General features: G+C 43.8%; 1 protein-coding gene across 3 annotated transcripts in view; it reads left to right on the top strand.

Annotated features, from left to right (window-relative positions):
• The first annotated feature begins 220 nt into the window (after positions 1-220).
• Positions 221-15,121, top strand: part of LOC117892906 (breast cancer anti-estrogen resistance protein 1) — a 66,748-nt gene continuing 51,847 nt past the window's right edge. The window contains exons 1-3 of one of the 3 annotated variants that reach the window (XM_034799210.1): positions 221-776; positions 7,827-8,301; positions 8,389-8,709. In XM_034799210.1, the coding sequence (XP_034655101.1) occupies positions 708-776; positions 7,827-8,301; positions 8,389-8,709 (865 nt within the window). In that variant the 5' untranslated portion in view covers positions 221-707. Of the gene's footprint in view, positions 777-3,320; positions 3,517-4,164; positions 4,300-7,826; positions 8,302-8,388; positions 8,710-15,121 lie in introns of those variants that run through there. The other 2 variants (XM_034799212.1, XM_034799211.1) reach the window with 2 other exon arrangements.

The following is a 15,121-nucleotide window of genomic DNA, read 5'->3' as shown; positions in this document are numbered from 1 at the left end:
CGCGCTCTTTTCGGCCTTGCACATCGAAATTCTGGCATGCATTTAAGGTGGTCCGTCGGCTAAACGGCGCCCTAACAATACAGTTACAAGCAAACACTCTGAACGCTAAGGGAACGAAAACGAAACGATTTGGCAGCGGACGAGCCACCTCATACAATCTCACCATGCTTGGCAGGCAGGCTTTCGTCGCTCGGCTCTTCTCGCTGTCACAATTTTTTTTGACTTTGGTTCGGTTGGAGGCGCGCGCTCGTTCAAAACACCAAACACAAGACCAGTAAAGTCTTTGCAACGCGAAGCAGTGTAAACCAAAACACAGCTCTAAGCAGAGAAGTTCGTTCTCTGCGCGCGCCAAAAAGGAAAATCCCACAACAAAAAAGAAATAAATAAAAATAAATTTCATCCTTACCTATTATTCGTTCCGTGTGTATTAACGTTTATACCCCGTCGTGCCTGTGTCCAAGTGTTTGTAACTGTAACAATTAAAGTGTTGAAAAAATAATGCATCAGCAAAGGATTAATAAAATAATAACTGTTTCAATCTGACAAAAACTACACAACAAGAGAGTGAAATACACAAAAATACAGAAAGGAGTAGCAGCAGCAAGCAGTGGAGCAACGGAAGGAGAGACATCCAGTGTTTACCGTTGTCTTTTACCATCCACATCTCCGACCCGCATTCGTGTGCGGTGGTCCCCTCCGGCCTCCTCATGAAATGCAAAAGTTGGTCCAATAAATTCAACAATTTCGTCGTACGCCGATTCAAGGCGTCAATCAAGGTAATAAAATAATAACTATAACTGTTGAATAAATTGGGGGTCGAAATGAAAAGTCTTAACTATTCCTTTTGAGTTGGCGCAATTTTTTGAGTTGGTTACAAAAATGGCAAAATATATTTTGAGGCGGATTTAACATACAAAATTTGATCAAGTCTTAAGTTCTTTCGAAAAAAATAAATTATTCAAATTTGTGCACACAATTCCTAATTATTTTTGATATTTCAATGTTTTCTCGAAAATTCATTAATCCTAAAGTTAAAAAGTTGCACACAATAATTGTTTGCACAAAAGTTCAAAAACCATAAAACCTCCATTAAGAACATAATAAATTGCAAAGAACCGCTTTAAAAGACATCAAAATAAAGTTTAATTAATTCAGAAAGTAAAAAAAACATGCATCAGTGTGTCTATATTTTGCTTAAAAATAGACATTAATGGATAATTAAGTTTTTTGACATCTGGGAATGGGGTGCCCATAAAAATAAAAAGTCTCCCTGTCGCTGCCTGTAAAAATAAAACAAAAACCAGACAGTGTCGAAAAACGGTAACTAAATTTAACAAAAAAACGGAGACAGAAGTGCAGTTCATTTGCCTTTGAGGCTGGGGATACAGCTCCCTTTTGACATTTATAACAAACAAAAGACCCAAAAAATGCAATAAAGAAATACTAAAATGTATTAGAAAATAAATGTATAATTATCGCTGGTGTTTAAAATCAAACAATATATTTTATGGGAATGTGACTTAAAAAAAAGATAAGTAGTTTCTGAATAATAAAAGCTATTTTTTTTTTTTGCGCACTTTAAATAAAAGTTGAATGGCAAACGAGCACCACAATGATAATAAATCATTATTTATTTAATTTTCTTTCTCTTGTCTCCTTACTCTGCGTCTTCGCTCCATCTCCACCTCCATCTTTGTCTGTCTGTCTGCAATCAGCCAAATGTGAAGTTGCTTACCTCTCTCCCTCACTCCCCTGCATCACATATCTCCCATCGCCCATCTTCCTCTGTCTCTTTCTCTCGACTCCTCATCTCCTTTACCATCTTCGCAGTCGACAACTTTTTTTTGTACCGTTTCCTTTTTGCAAAAACCGAAAGAAGCTGAAGAAGCAGTGGAAGAGGTGGAGAAGGAGGAAGCAGACAACGCAGACAGACGCCTTTCACTTGCATTGCTGTTGCTCACATTTTTTTGTTTTTGTTTCGTTTATAGTTATTATTTGTTGTTATTATTACACACACACAAAGATGCACTCCCTCTCACACACATACACACTCGCATATTTGATAATATTTATTTACATTTTGAAGTCTGCCGCCGCCGCAGCTGCTGCGAAGTCGAAACGTAAACGTAAAACGTCAGCGTCGCAGCCGCGCCGCTCTTGTTTTGTTTACTACATTTCTCTCCCTCTCTCTGTCTAGCTTTCTGTTGTCTGTCTCTTCTTCTTGCCCTCTTCCTCTGCCTGTTCCACTTCAGTTTTCCTTGCGCCTCCCTTTCCCACTTCTTCAGCCATCGTGTTTCTCACGCATTTTGTTTTGACCGCACTTCCTCGTTGTCTCTGTCCCGCACTCTCTGTTGTTCCGTTTGTTGTTTATTTTTACATGACTTTCGCAGTCGCTCTCTCTCTCCTCTCTCTGTGCTTCTCTCTTTTGGGTGCCAGAAAATTCCTAAAATTCTTTTTTCTGTTTTCTCGCCTCTTTTGTTTTTGTCACATTTTCCAGCGGGAAAAACTAGTTTTTCCAGCAGCGCCGCATTCTTTTCGGTCTGTCTCTCTCTCTCTCCCGCCCTGCTTCTTCTTGCTTGTTTACAGTTAGGAATGCGGTCGCTCTTTTACAACTCTGGGAAAAGAGAGCGCCTCGCTTCTCTTCTTTTGGGATGTTGTTCATTTTGCTGGCCTGCGTGCGAGAGCGAGAGGCAACTTGTTTTGGCTTTGGACTTTATTTATTTATAACAATTACAATGCAACAATTACAGCAGCACTGAGCGACAGAGAGTGAGCGAGAGAGAGAAGGAACAAGCCGCAGCAAAAAAAACTGGCGCGCAACTTGTTCGCCTTGGCGCTGGCGGCGACTGCGCTGCTTTGGCCCCATTTAACATTACGAGCGCCGCTCTCTTATGCTCTCGCTCTCGGCTTTTGTCTTCGGGTTTTGAAACTGCTTCGTTTGGGGGTATCCACATGCTCTTTTTTCTCCACTGCTTAGTTTTGTGGCGCCTTTCATCCGAACGAACGTTTCGTTCCGCGGATCGTCGGAAGCACATCCATACATACAAACGGCCGCTGATAGGCACACACTCACGCGCATACACAAAAGTGTAGTGGTGTTGGGCCCCCGTAGTGCGATTAAATAATACTCCACAAAGGCCAAATAAAACAAAAAATTACATAAAATAGAAATATAACAGAGCCAAAGAGAGTGTGTTCGTTCTCTCCTCTCAAAATATCTCTTTGGCAAACGTGTTCGTCTCCGTGTTGTGTTCAAATGTTTTAAACGAAAAAAGAAAAACAAATTGTTTTCATTAGTCAAATTACGTATAGCCGAAAAAAGTACCGTTCCTAAAAAATACACATATACAAGCATATGTATGTATATGTATACACAGTAAACGTTCCTGCTCCGTTTTGAAACCGTCTTGCTGTCGCCGTTATACAAATTTTCTTACTGCGTCTTGCTGCCCATCAAACGAATTGGAATTATTATTACGTTGCCGCTACGAAACGTTTGCTGTTTTTAATCTCAACGTAAGCGTTAAAGATGAGCCAAACAAAAATTAATAAGAAACACACTTGATGAAAATTTATATGTGAAAAATCAAAGCAAAAAAATTCATAGACACACAGACAAATACATATAGAGACGAGACTCGCGCATAGCCGAAAAATACGCGCGCTTTATGGCTCAGTGTGTGTTTGTGTGTATGCGACAAAAAAACTGCTTCTTTACCTTCGAATACAGCCCCCCTCTACAGCCCCCTCTCTTAGTGCGTGTGCCCATTGGAATTTGTACCCGTGAATCGCAATTACAACATACACAAACAGAGAGAGAGCCGACCAAAAGTAGCAGAAGCAGCAGCCTCTCTCTCACTTTAGTATTCTACGCCTCGCTCTCGCCTTCCTTCATACCTCTGACTCGCTCTGGCCTACTGCTTGGTCTTACTGCTTGCTCTTCCCATTCTAAGCAGTTAAAGTAGAGAGAGCGAGCGCATAAAAAGAGAGCAGAGTATTGTAATACAGGGCGCCACAAGCAGTGTGTTTGTGCGTGAGAGTGGGAGCAGAGCAGGAAAGGAAGACTTGCATTTGCATTCTTGTTTTGCTTGCATTCGTCTCTCTGTCCCCCCGCCGCTCTCTTTGCATTTTCATTCATAAGCGCATTTTTACTATTTTGTTTAGAGAGAGAAGCAGCACCAGGCAGGCCTTTTATTTAGTGACAGTCGAAAAAAATTAAATGTTCAAAATTTCTGGTTTCAAGTGTATTTTTTCCCCACTGTTTCTTGAAGCATGGAAGCTTTACCGATCCTAAAGCAGGTATGGTGCCATATATATTTTTATGTATATCGGGTTTAACCCAAACCTACCCCAAGCCATACGTTTACCCAACAATTCGTCGATTAAATTATGCAAAACATGTCGTCTGAGAGGGGGAGACAGACAGGGATTGCAGATCATCGTCTGATCCGTTCCATCCAATAGAAATCAAAAGGCGTTGGCTAAAAATACAAAAGAGATTGTTGCTTGAGAGGGGGAGGAAGAGGCAGAGAGGCAGTGAGGGCAAAAAAGAGTCTAACAAAAGGCGCAAAAAATTTCCGCGAATTTTTTATTACCGTTTTGTGTATCAAAAAATGTGTGCTGTGGTGTGTGCTTGCTGATGCCAGCCGAGGCGTAAATACCACGCCCACATATAGCTATGGTTGTGGGTTTTTCGCCTCCTCCGCCACTATCTGGGCAGAGGCGCTTTTTATGATGGGTGATTTTGGAGGGGGCTGGTCCGTAGAGTAGTACCCTCAGTGCATTATCGTAATAGGTAATGCGTGAATATGTTTGGAGTAGCTATCTATCTATTATGGAATGCTTTAACTGCACTCCCACTTACGCACCTCTATCGTCCAGGCACTACGTGATTTTAGCCACGATCGATTGGATCCGTCTGCTGCTCCAGCAACCGTCTCTTAATGGAGAGCACGAGGAAGGAGGGGGCTCGTTGTTAATTCAACAAATAAACCAAAAACCCACATTGAAATGTTAATAATAGTTTTTGTTGTATGTTGCGTGCCTGTGTGTGGCCTCGCTTAGCGCTTTTCAATTTTTATGTGGTGCCAAAATTAAAAACATTTTCTGTATATTTAGCAAGTTTTGGCTTCTTTTTGCAATACCTTGAGAGACCACCAAACCAAACGCCCCACCCCACCCCGCTACCTCCCCATTTCTGTATATCTTTACGTGTTTTAATCAGAGAATTTCTCTGCTCGGTGGCGTTTGGTGGCGGTTGCATTTTTTCTTTCAATTGGCTGCATTCTCTAGACGAAAATCTTATTTATAAATATAAATTGAACACAAGACGAGGTGTTGGGGGGCTACAGAAAGACGGGGAGGGATCTCTAGATCTGTGTGGTGTGGAGGAACATCGTCGTACCCCATTCAATGGCGTTGGCCTGGCAATAAAATAGATTAATTTAAATGTCATTTTTGTCTAGACGCCGCAGACAACGCGACAAAACAACGTCCGAGCGAACAGCGGAGCAGAGCAGAGCGTTTTCTTCTATGTTTATAGATCGGTTACACAAATACACACAAACATATGTATCTATATGTATAGCTACACCCAGATATCTTGCTGTGTGGTGGCACCTCTTTGGACTCTTCTCGTGATACACGCCCACCTCTCGAAACAGGCGGCGGGGTGTGGAGGGGGAAACTTTCGATTCTTTCAAACTTTTCCACAGCATTTTTATGGATCTTCTTTCTTATTGTTATTATAATAATATTGCTTGTCCCCGTGCTCCCCTCCATGCAAATGAGTGGCGGCATGTCTGTGTCGCTCTCTGTCTGACGTAAAGGAACAAAATCTGGTTTAAAAACCTCCATGTAATGGACAACAATACGATTTGGAATTTTGGGTATTTCCTGTTTTTTTTTTTTTTTTTGTTGGTTTGTGTAGTCGCTTTTTGTTGGTGGATTTCTGCCATTCACCAATTGGCTGTTGACCAGTTTTTGAGCCGCTGACGCAGATCATCGTCGTCGTCGTCGTCGGCTTAATTAGCCGAATAGTCGCCAAAAAAAGAGAAACAGAAACAACGAGAAAGAAAGGAAAGATTGTTGGTTCCACGACGGCTTAAATGCCCTTCAAGACTGATTATGTTTGAGATTTAGTGGTTGGATTTTGATCAAAGTTGGAACTTATAAGAATTAATGGAGCAGCAAACTCTTGTTTAATTCTGTGATACTCCTCTTTAAAGGGTATTTGTTATACAAAGTGGGTTGGCAACTTTTTGTTTTAGGTTTTCGCTGCGTTGAAACGGCGGCTGAGTTCAAATATCGAAGAATTTTATGTTTATTTTGTTTAGATTGACTCGTGGGTGTGTAGAGCCAGAGCCCACCCGATAGGGGGGGATGTGTGGCACGCCGTTGAGGTCATGTCTTAACATAGGGAGAGAGAGAGAGAAGCATAACAAAATACAATTAGCTCTCTTTCCCTCTGCTCTCTGTCTGTTCGTTTGCCCAATATCTCTGATTTCCATTTGTGTGCGTGTCTGAAAAGTAAACCAACGGCATTCCAATGTATGTGACGCACATAAAGATAGAGAGAGAGAGAGAGAGAGGCAGCAAGAGCCAACAACAAAACTGTTTTCATTGACGAATGCAAAGAATGCTTATGCTATCTCCCTCGATCCACTTAATTGATAATACACCTGTTGGAGGGCCCTGTGGCCCTTTTGGCTTTGGTTGGGGCCTTCCCCTCACTCAATCACCAAAATAGATCGTTCGACTCTTCTCGTTGTTTGCTTTCCGAAGCCTGGCCTGTATCTGTATCTATGGATCTGTCTGGTTCCATTTTTATCTCCATCTCTTTGTTGCTCTAAAATTAGCTTCAAGCTTCGACTTTCATTGACGCATTTGCTCACCTTGTTTTTTTTATGGCTCATTGAATTTGTTATTTAAATTTCGTTTGTTTGGCTAGTTTATGGTTTGCTATTTATTAATCTGTTTCCATTTTGGAGAATTTGCACATTTTGCTTAACATGTGACTTGGGTTCGTTTTGTTAAACTCTGTGGGGTGTACAAGGCAGTGTGAGACACTGCTTGCCGGCCAAGCAGTTTGCTGGCATATCATAACAGGCGACAAATGTTTCGCAAACAGTTTGCGATTACAACTAATTGAACTGATCCCTTTCAATAATTTTTCATTCTCTTGGTTTTATTTTTCATCATTTATTGCTATGCTCTCAACACTACACCCTGCCATAGGCTTAGCTCTGACTTCGATTCCCTCCCATAAAATCACGCCACAAAGATCTGTGTCTCGCATAATGAAACCGAAGGAAAAAAACACGCTAAACGAGAAGCAATAACAAAGGCAAAGCAAAGTCCGCGAGCATAAACTTCTAATAGAAATGTAAACAGGTGGCAATGAACTTTATTATATTTTCATGCTCCAAGTCCTTGAACCCCGCCAAAATCCCACAAAAACTAAAGCGTAGAAGAAGCAGCGCGCTGAGCTTCTGCGGCAATGAACTTGGACGACGTCAATGGCGGACCATTGGGCAGACTCTGTTTTTGCTGTTGCCTTTTGTGGACCTGTTCTTGAGTTCCGCTTTGGAGCGCTGCTGCTGCCTCTTCTTGTGTTTTTGTTTGCCTTTGTGTGGAAGAGGGGGGAGGGCGGTCTATACGTATGCGCAGCAGAAACTTAATTTATTGCGTGTTGGGGTCCCACTGCTGATTAACAGAGGCGGTAGCCATGTCCATGTTAAGTTAACAGAAATGTAAATAGCAGAAGGAACTGCTTTACACTCTGACCTGTTCTCATCCAAATCTGTCTATGTCATGTCTTCTTGCAGAGTAACGGTACGCAACACCAGCAGCAGCAGCAGCAGCTTCAGCCCTGCAGCGGGGCCAGCATTGCAGCGGCCTCCATCGTCTCGGCTGCAGCTTCAAGCAGCAGCAGCAGCAACAGCATCAGCGGTTGCAGCAGCATTGAGCAGACACAGACGTCGTCGCAGCAACAGCAACCGTTCAACATTGCTGCCACAACAGCAACGACACCAGCGGCTACCATGCCGGCGGCAATGGCCAAGGAGAAAGCCACAACGCCAGTGTCCTTAAGCGAATCGAATTTCGAATTGAAACTAAAAGAGTATCAGGTCGCCATGGCCGCCACAACAGCGGCGTCCCGACTGCAACAGAACACGTGCGGCTGTGGGGTAGCTTCTGCCACCACTATCGGCAGCGGCAGTGCCACAAAAACGATGTCGACAAAAACAGAGAACAACAACAACAGCCGCTATGGCACCAGCAACAAGTATCTGACAAACGGTAAGTGTGCGAGACAACAGCAGGAGCTTCCCTTATCAACATGTTGTAATGAATTCATTCTCTGTTCTCTCTCTCTCGCTCTCGCAGGCCACACATCGCCTCTGGCGGCAGCGGTGGCCAGCAACAGTTCGTCTGTTGCCTCGACGCCGCAGTGCAGCAAAGCTTGCTGTCGGAATCAGTACCAGAATGGAATCTGCCCTGAATTGAGGCAGCAGGACATACTGGACATGTTGCAACAGCAGCAACAACAGCAACAACAACAGCAGCAGCAACAACAACAGCAACAGCAGCAGAATCCTCCGCCCCGTAGATCCCCAAATGATTTCATCTTTGGTCGCTACATCGGAGAGGGAAGCTTCAGCATGGTCTACCTGGCGGTGGACATTCACTCGCGACGCGAGTATGCAAGTAAGTACCCAAAGACAAGGAGAACCTTAAGCAGTAACTGTAAAAGAATCAACCACCCACCCACTCACCTCTTGAGCTACAAGGCGTGGCTACATTTGGCATTCACTTTCGCTCTGCCGCTGCCCGCCCACAGCATTTGTATGGCCTCTGCTTGGCGCCAGCGCGAGAATGCGGTCGCCATGTAGACAGCGGCGGAGACGGCGCCGTCGTCGTCAGCGATGCCTGTCACCTGCTTAGCAGATATCTTGCCAACAATCGCCGCCGCCATACAAATACGAATGTACACCCCACAAGCACTTGCGATTAGTGCATATGTATAGAAAATACTCTCAGCTGATGTGTGATTCTAGATTAGCAAATGTGAGTGCAGTGCAATCAGGAGAGAGAGTGATCGAAAGAGAGAGGTCAAGCAGTGGAAGCCCCGCTCAGAAATGACAGAGAGAGAGGGAGCTGAGAACAGCAATCGGACGGGGGTTGGTGACAAAAGTGACACAAGATCACTCAGTAAATCTGACTAAAATTTGATTAAAAGCGTTAATTGTGTGGTGGACACCTCTTATAGTAGAGAAGACAATGCGCATTCTTGTGGGATGGGCAACCAGTGAAACCTTTAGAATATATTTAGCTGTCCGTCTGCCAACAAAGTTGTCGCAGGCACACAAACAAAAAAGCCAAGCATATCAGTGTCCACTCACGTGACTCTTTTGTTATTGGTAATTTCATTTTATCAGCGAGCAGAGAGCAAACAAATACCCAAAACACACCGAAAACGCGCCTGAATTTTGGACGTTTGTCTGCCGCTCCTCCCTTGCTATCAGCAGAGTACATCAGTAGGCGGTGGCGGCGGCGTCTGCTCTGATAACGCCCGCACGGTATTGACGCCAGCTTTATTCTCGTTTTCTTTCTGTCTTTCTGTTTTTGCTACGTTTTGTTTATCGATTGGAGGAAACCAAAAGCCGCCTAACTGTTGTTGATTGACGTTAGTGCGGGTACGGGTACGGGTGCGCACACACAGGCAAGATCAGCTGTTTTGTGTGATAAGCTAGCAGCCAGTGGTGTCGGTCGGAAAGCGTCAACAAGCGTTGACAAGTGTCGCCAATCTGGTTCTCCTATCCCCAATCTCTTTTTCCCCCTCCGCCGCGACCCGCCCAGCCACTCTCCACTTTCATCTTTTATTGCAATTTCAATTAACAGCAAATAAAGTTGTCTGGAAACAAGTAAAAGCAGCTGTTAGTTGTTGTTCACTAGATTTCTAGAGGTTATATGTGTATGTACATATAGATTGTGCATACACACATATTTACATACATATGTATATACCCACTTATTTGTTCTACCTTGTTGTTTATTTGTGCTAAGCCAATTTGTTTAAAGATTTTTCACAGTTGTTGCTCCGCTCTGTGTTGCACTGCATGTGTGTGCGTGTGTGGGGTGGCAATGATTTTGCCATAACAGCAAATCAATATGCCCCGGAGGAGGCTTTCGGAGGAGCAGCAGAGAACAACAAGAGGAACAGAAGCCGCGGCACGTGTCGCATAAATGCAAACGCCAGCAGAAACCGAAGCAAACAGAGTAGTGGAAGTGTGAAAGAGTGCGAACGATACAGAGAGGGAGCGAAAGAATGGCGCGTGGCTGGGAAAATGCAATTGCAGCTAAGCCCACTTGATAAGCAGTGAAGAAGCAGTCGGCAACAAGCTGTGCAGTACATAAGAAGCAGTCCAAATGGTAGTGCACAAGATGTATTAATGCAAGGTGAAGCATTCAAGCAGATAGCTTTAAAGTTTGAACATAGCAAAGAATCGTAGAATACATACATATGTAAGAAGAATGCAACGAATAGACGGGGAATGCCCTATGGTAGGGCACTATAAATAGACCTTAGGAATGCAACAGTGCTTTAACTGCTTTCACTCCCTCTCTCGCTCTCTAAATATATCCACACAAATATCTCTCGCTTTGCTGGCTTTGTGCCCCATTTAATTGCATCTAAAACGAAAGGCAATAATAACAAAGTCAAGTTGTATAAAAATAGAGAAGCGCACACGCATACGAGGAGAGTCGTAAAAACTTTTCCCCCAGCTAACGCGTGTGCCTCTCTCTGTTGCGGCGTCTGGCCTCTGGGAAATGTTATGAAATCCCCAGCAACAACAACAAAAACAACAAAAATTGATAAACAATTTGAATAAACAAAATTAGTTTGCACTTTTGACATTGAAATCGTGTTGCAGTTGCTGTTTTTGTTGTTGTTGTTGTTGTTTTTGAGCGGAACGGGCAGTAAATAGTGCAACAAATGTGGCAAATATTGACAGTTTTGAAGGTCAACAGTTGGGTGTCCACTTTACCCCAGCTCCCACCACACATCGATTGAAACATTATAGTAGGCCAAAAAAAAAAAATGTCTAGCAACAAATGTTGCCAAAGCTCTTTCTGCCTCCCACTTGCTGCCCACCGCCGCAGCCGCCTGCTTTGCCATCCATCACACACACTCACCATGAACGAAGCAGTTTTCGTTTTCATTTTGTGTTGTGTGACTACGCATTGCGTACGAGTATGCGTGTGTATGCTTCGTTCAATGACGACAACTGCGGCGTCTATTTGACGCCATACGGAATTCTCCTATGCCCATGGGCTGGCTTTTCACATTGCCTGCCTCGGTATTTCATCATCTTTTGCAACAACACACAACCACAAAAATGACGACTACTAGAAGTATCTTTATTTTTCACTTACCTGAATGGCGGAATGGAAGATTTTTCTCAGCAACACGTGCTCTGGTTCTGCCTCCGTCTGTTTGATGCTGCTTACAAAGCGCAGATAATCCTTGGCGCAGACGTCACTGGCTTAACAAAGAGAGAGAGAAAGAGACTGATACAAAATAGAGAAGAGCAAGCAGCAGCAGCTGCTCTGCTTCAGTGAGTTCCTGGAATTTCTAGCCGCAGCGCGAGAGCGAGTGCGATACAGTTAGACTGCTGTGCACCCACGCAGAGTTTACACTTTGAACTGGTTGCTCTTTACAGTGGTGTCTAGAAAATTAGCACCAGTTGCTGTTCATGCTGGTTTTAATGTGAATTTAAATATTTTTGAAGTACCCCTTAGGGGTTGGGTTTGGGGCACACACCTCCACCTCCTCTGTTGGGCCACTGAACTCTCTCGAACTCGTTTCGCCTTTTTTCTCGTGTCGATTCTTGTCTCGAGTCTCCCTTCAGGAGGGGGTTGGACTGTCAGTCTTTCTGTTTCTTGTTGTATTTTCTTTTCATTTACCTTTATAACAGCGCCTCTTGGCCCCTGCTCTTTTTTCCTTTCCTTTTCGTTTCGTTTCTTTTCTGTATGTTTTATTTTTAATTACACATTTATTTTTGGACAGCAGCTGCTGCTGCGCAGTCGCAGCTGGCTGAGGGCAGCACCAGCAGGGTATTCAACTGAAATAGTCTGCCTCCTCCTCCCCTCCTCTCAGGGGGGGTACGGTACTTGTAGTAACATGATATGGGCCCCGGAATTGGGTCATTCAACCCGAATCCTTTAAGCTTTTGGCTTTTATCTTTGGCTGATTCATAATTTTGTTCCCTTATTTTTTGCACCTTGCGTTCCGTGCTCCCTTGTTTTTTTATGGCTGCAGCAGCTGCAAAGGTAGTAGAAGAGGAGGAGGGTGGTGAGGTACATAGATGGGTGGTAAGTGGGTGGCTTGCTAGTGCACGTGCCAAGGACATTTCCACGGAGCGGCTGTGCCGCCTGACGACGCTTTATGAGCAAATTAAATAGCGCCAGGAAGTCGCGAGCAGCAGCATTAGATGTGTGTCCCACAGGCCTGACAATGTTTTTTTCGGTGCCACTGTATTTCTTTTATTGCACACGCACACTGCGAAACTGCTGTCCCACATTTGGGCTGCCTCTCTCTCTCTCTCTCTCTTTCGCTCTGTCACTTTGTCGTTCTCTATCTTCTCTTTCTGTGTTTGTGTGTGTGTTAACAGTTATATTCAAAATCCTTTGCGTGCAGTCAATATGTCGCCAGTGGCCCCACTGTACACCCCCGCTGACTCCAAAGGGCAATAAACTTGGTCAAAAATGAGAGAGGGGGTAGAGGAGCAGCAGCAATAAAAAAGGAAAAACGAAACTCCCAAAAACAAAATGATTATGACACACACACACACAGTCAGTCGCACACGCGGAAATCACTCGCAGGCTCTTTGCTCTCTCTCTCTCTCTCTCTCTCTGATACTCCAGTTCTTACCTGTGTGTGTGTGTTTGTGTATATTTATTGGATGTCCCCCTGGTCGCATTTTGGCCTCTCTGCTTCATTCTCCCTCTCTCTCTATTTCTGTATTTCTTTTTCTGCTTTTTGTGCAAATATTCAAATGAGGTTCCAGCGAACCAGGCGCCCAGCGTTACGTCATTGAGAGCGGGTTGCGCGTTTGCCAATTAATGAAATTGAAATTGGAAGTGGAATTGGCAAAGGAACACGAAGCAGAAGATTCATTTGTGACACATTTTTGTCAGATTTATGACACCAGACAGGCAGAAACGGAGACAACAAAGATGCCGGCAAACGCCTTCGCAGACACATCTGATAATGTGTGTGGGCTGCATTTGGGATCGTTCTCACCTGGCGGTCGTATTTCCCTTTCACACAAGGGGCAACAATCGCGTTTAGCTTCCAGCTAATTCTAACCTAAAAATAGTCTCCCCTTCAAGTGATCCATTTCCTTGCGCTCCTAATGATCTCGCTCTCTCTCTCTCTCTTCGGTTTCTGTGCTGCACTCTCTTCGCTGCAGATTACAGTTCAAACACCTCTCTCTTCTCCTTGAGAGTGCAGAACGGCCTTGCGCCTAATTGAGCTAGACTTGAGCTTAAGGCTTTACAACTCTCTCTCTCTCTCGCTGACACTGTTTACAGCGATCCTCACTCAGCTAAGCTCTAGCTTTGCTTGCATTTTTTTCTATTCCTTCTTTCCATTCGTGCAATGAGTACAGTTTATCTATTTGCCTCATTTTTGGTCATTGTCCTCCAGTAAGCAAGCAGAAGTCTCTTTATTTGGTTCTATATTTAGAACTAAAGACCCCTGCTTTATCGACTTGTTGGATGTTTTTATGGCCACAACAAACCATTGCAGTCAGTCTCTCTCAGCATCCCCCTCTCCCCGCACCACTCTGTTGGCCATTCTGAAAACCCGTTGAGCTGCATTCCTGGGGACAGCAACCGCGCGCGTGTTGCAGCAACAAGTTGCAGTGTGGATGGACTGCATTCTGTGCGCATTTTGGCGCGTTTTACCAGAACTTCTAATATCTGTTGGAGAACTGCTTGCACCGTGTTTTCAATGGAAATTTTTCAACGCTTACATTGCTGTTGCCGCCAGACGAATGCAAAACAAAGGGTAGACCCGAAAGCCGATCTGTAGATAGAGGGAGCTTTTTGCAGAGGGAGCTTTGGACAAATATTTATGCTTAGACGGCGCTTTGCTTGCTCTGTCGCCGACTCTTTCGCTCCCATCTGCAGCTGGAGCCCCCCAACTTGGTGTTTCTGCTCTGCTTGCTATTTATTTATGTGTGTTTACTTTCGGTGCTGCTTGTGTGGTTGCTGTTGCTGGTGCACACATGCTGCAAGCAGTGTGGCCAAGTTCAAGGCTATGCTTATCACTGAGGCCGTTAAACCTAACCAACGAAAATAAAAGAAAAAGCGAACCGCACCGAATATCAGAAAATAAAACACCGAGCAAGCCAAGCTCCGCAAATGGCGCGCAAAAAATTAAAATAAATAATGTGACTTTTTCAATTAAAACGGAGAAAAAGGCCAAACATTCACAAACAGGCGCGCAACAAAATAAAGAACGGTAAACGAAGAATACACGCTGCTTGAGCGTGTTCCAATTCCACTGCACTCCGATTCAAAAGCACAATCAGATCTACAAGATTATCCGATTCTCCCACCCATAGAAGCCTCTTTTTTTGCGCAACAACTTTTTGAAGGTCAATTTTATTTTTACGCACTTTTATTGTTGTTTCTGTGTTTCTATTGGGAAATTTAAAACGCATAAAAAACGTTTTCGCTTTTTTCGATTTTTCGTTTCTATTTTGTTAATCTTTTAATTGCTGTATTTTGTTTTTCCTCTTTCGTGTTTATTTTGTTGCCACTCGACCGACGACTACAGCGACTACAACGACGACTTATCGCCCCCCGATGTTTTTTAGACTAGATTCCGATTCTATTTTTCTTTTTTCCTCCTCTTTTTCTATTGCTATCTCCTTCCCTCGGGGGAATAGTTGTTGGCAGATCGTTTTGTTTTGATCTTGATAGAGAGAAAACGGCAATAACAACACACACACCAAGAAGAGGAAAAAAATGCAAAAATTATCTTTAAATTTATTTTTGCCTATAGATTTGTGATTGTGAATTTGTAGGGGGACCGCACCTCTATATA

Source organism: Drosophila subobscura, chromosome J, assembly GCF_008121235.1.
Source record: "Drosophila subobscura isolate 14011-0131.10 chromosome J, UCBerk_Dsub_1.0, whole genome shotgun sequence".
Classification (NCBI taxonomy): domain Eukaryota; kingdom Metazoa; phylum Arthropoda; class Insecta; order Diptera; family Drosophilidae; genus Drosophila; species Drosophila subobscura.
The sequence above is the reverse complement of the archived record's forward strand: the minus strand, read 5'-3'. Positions and strand labels throughout refer to the sequence as shown.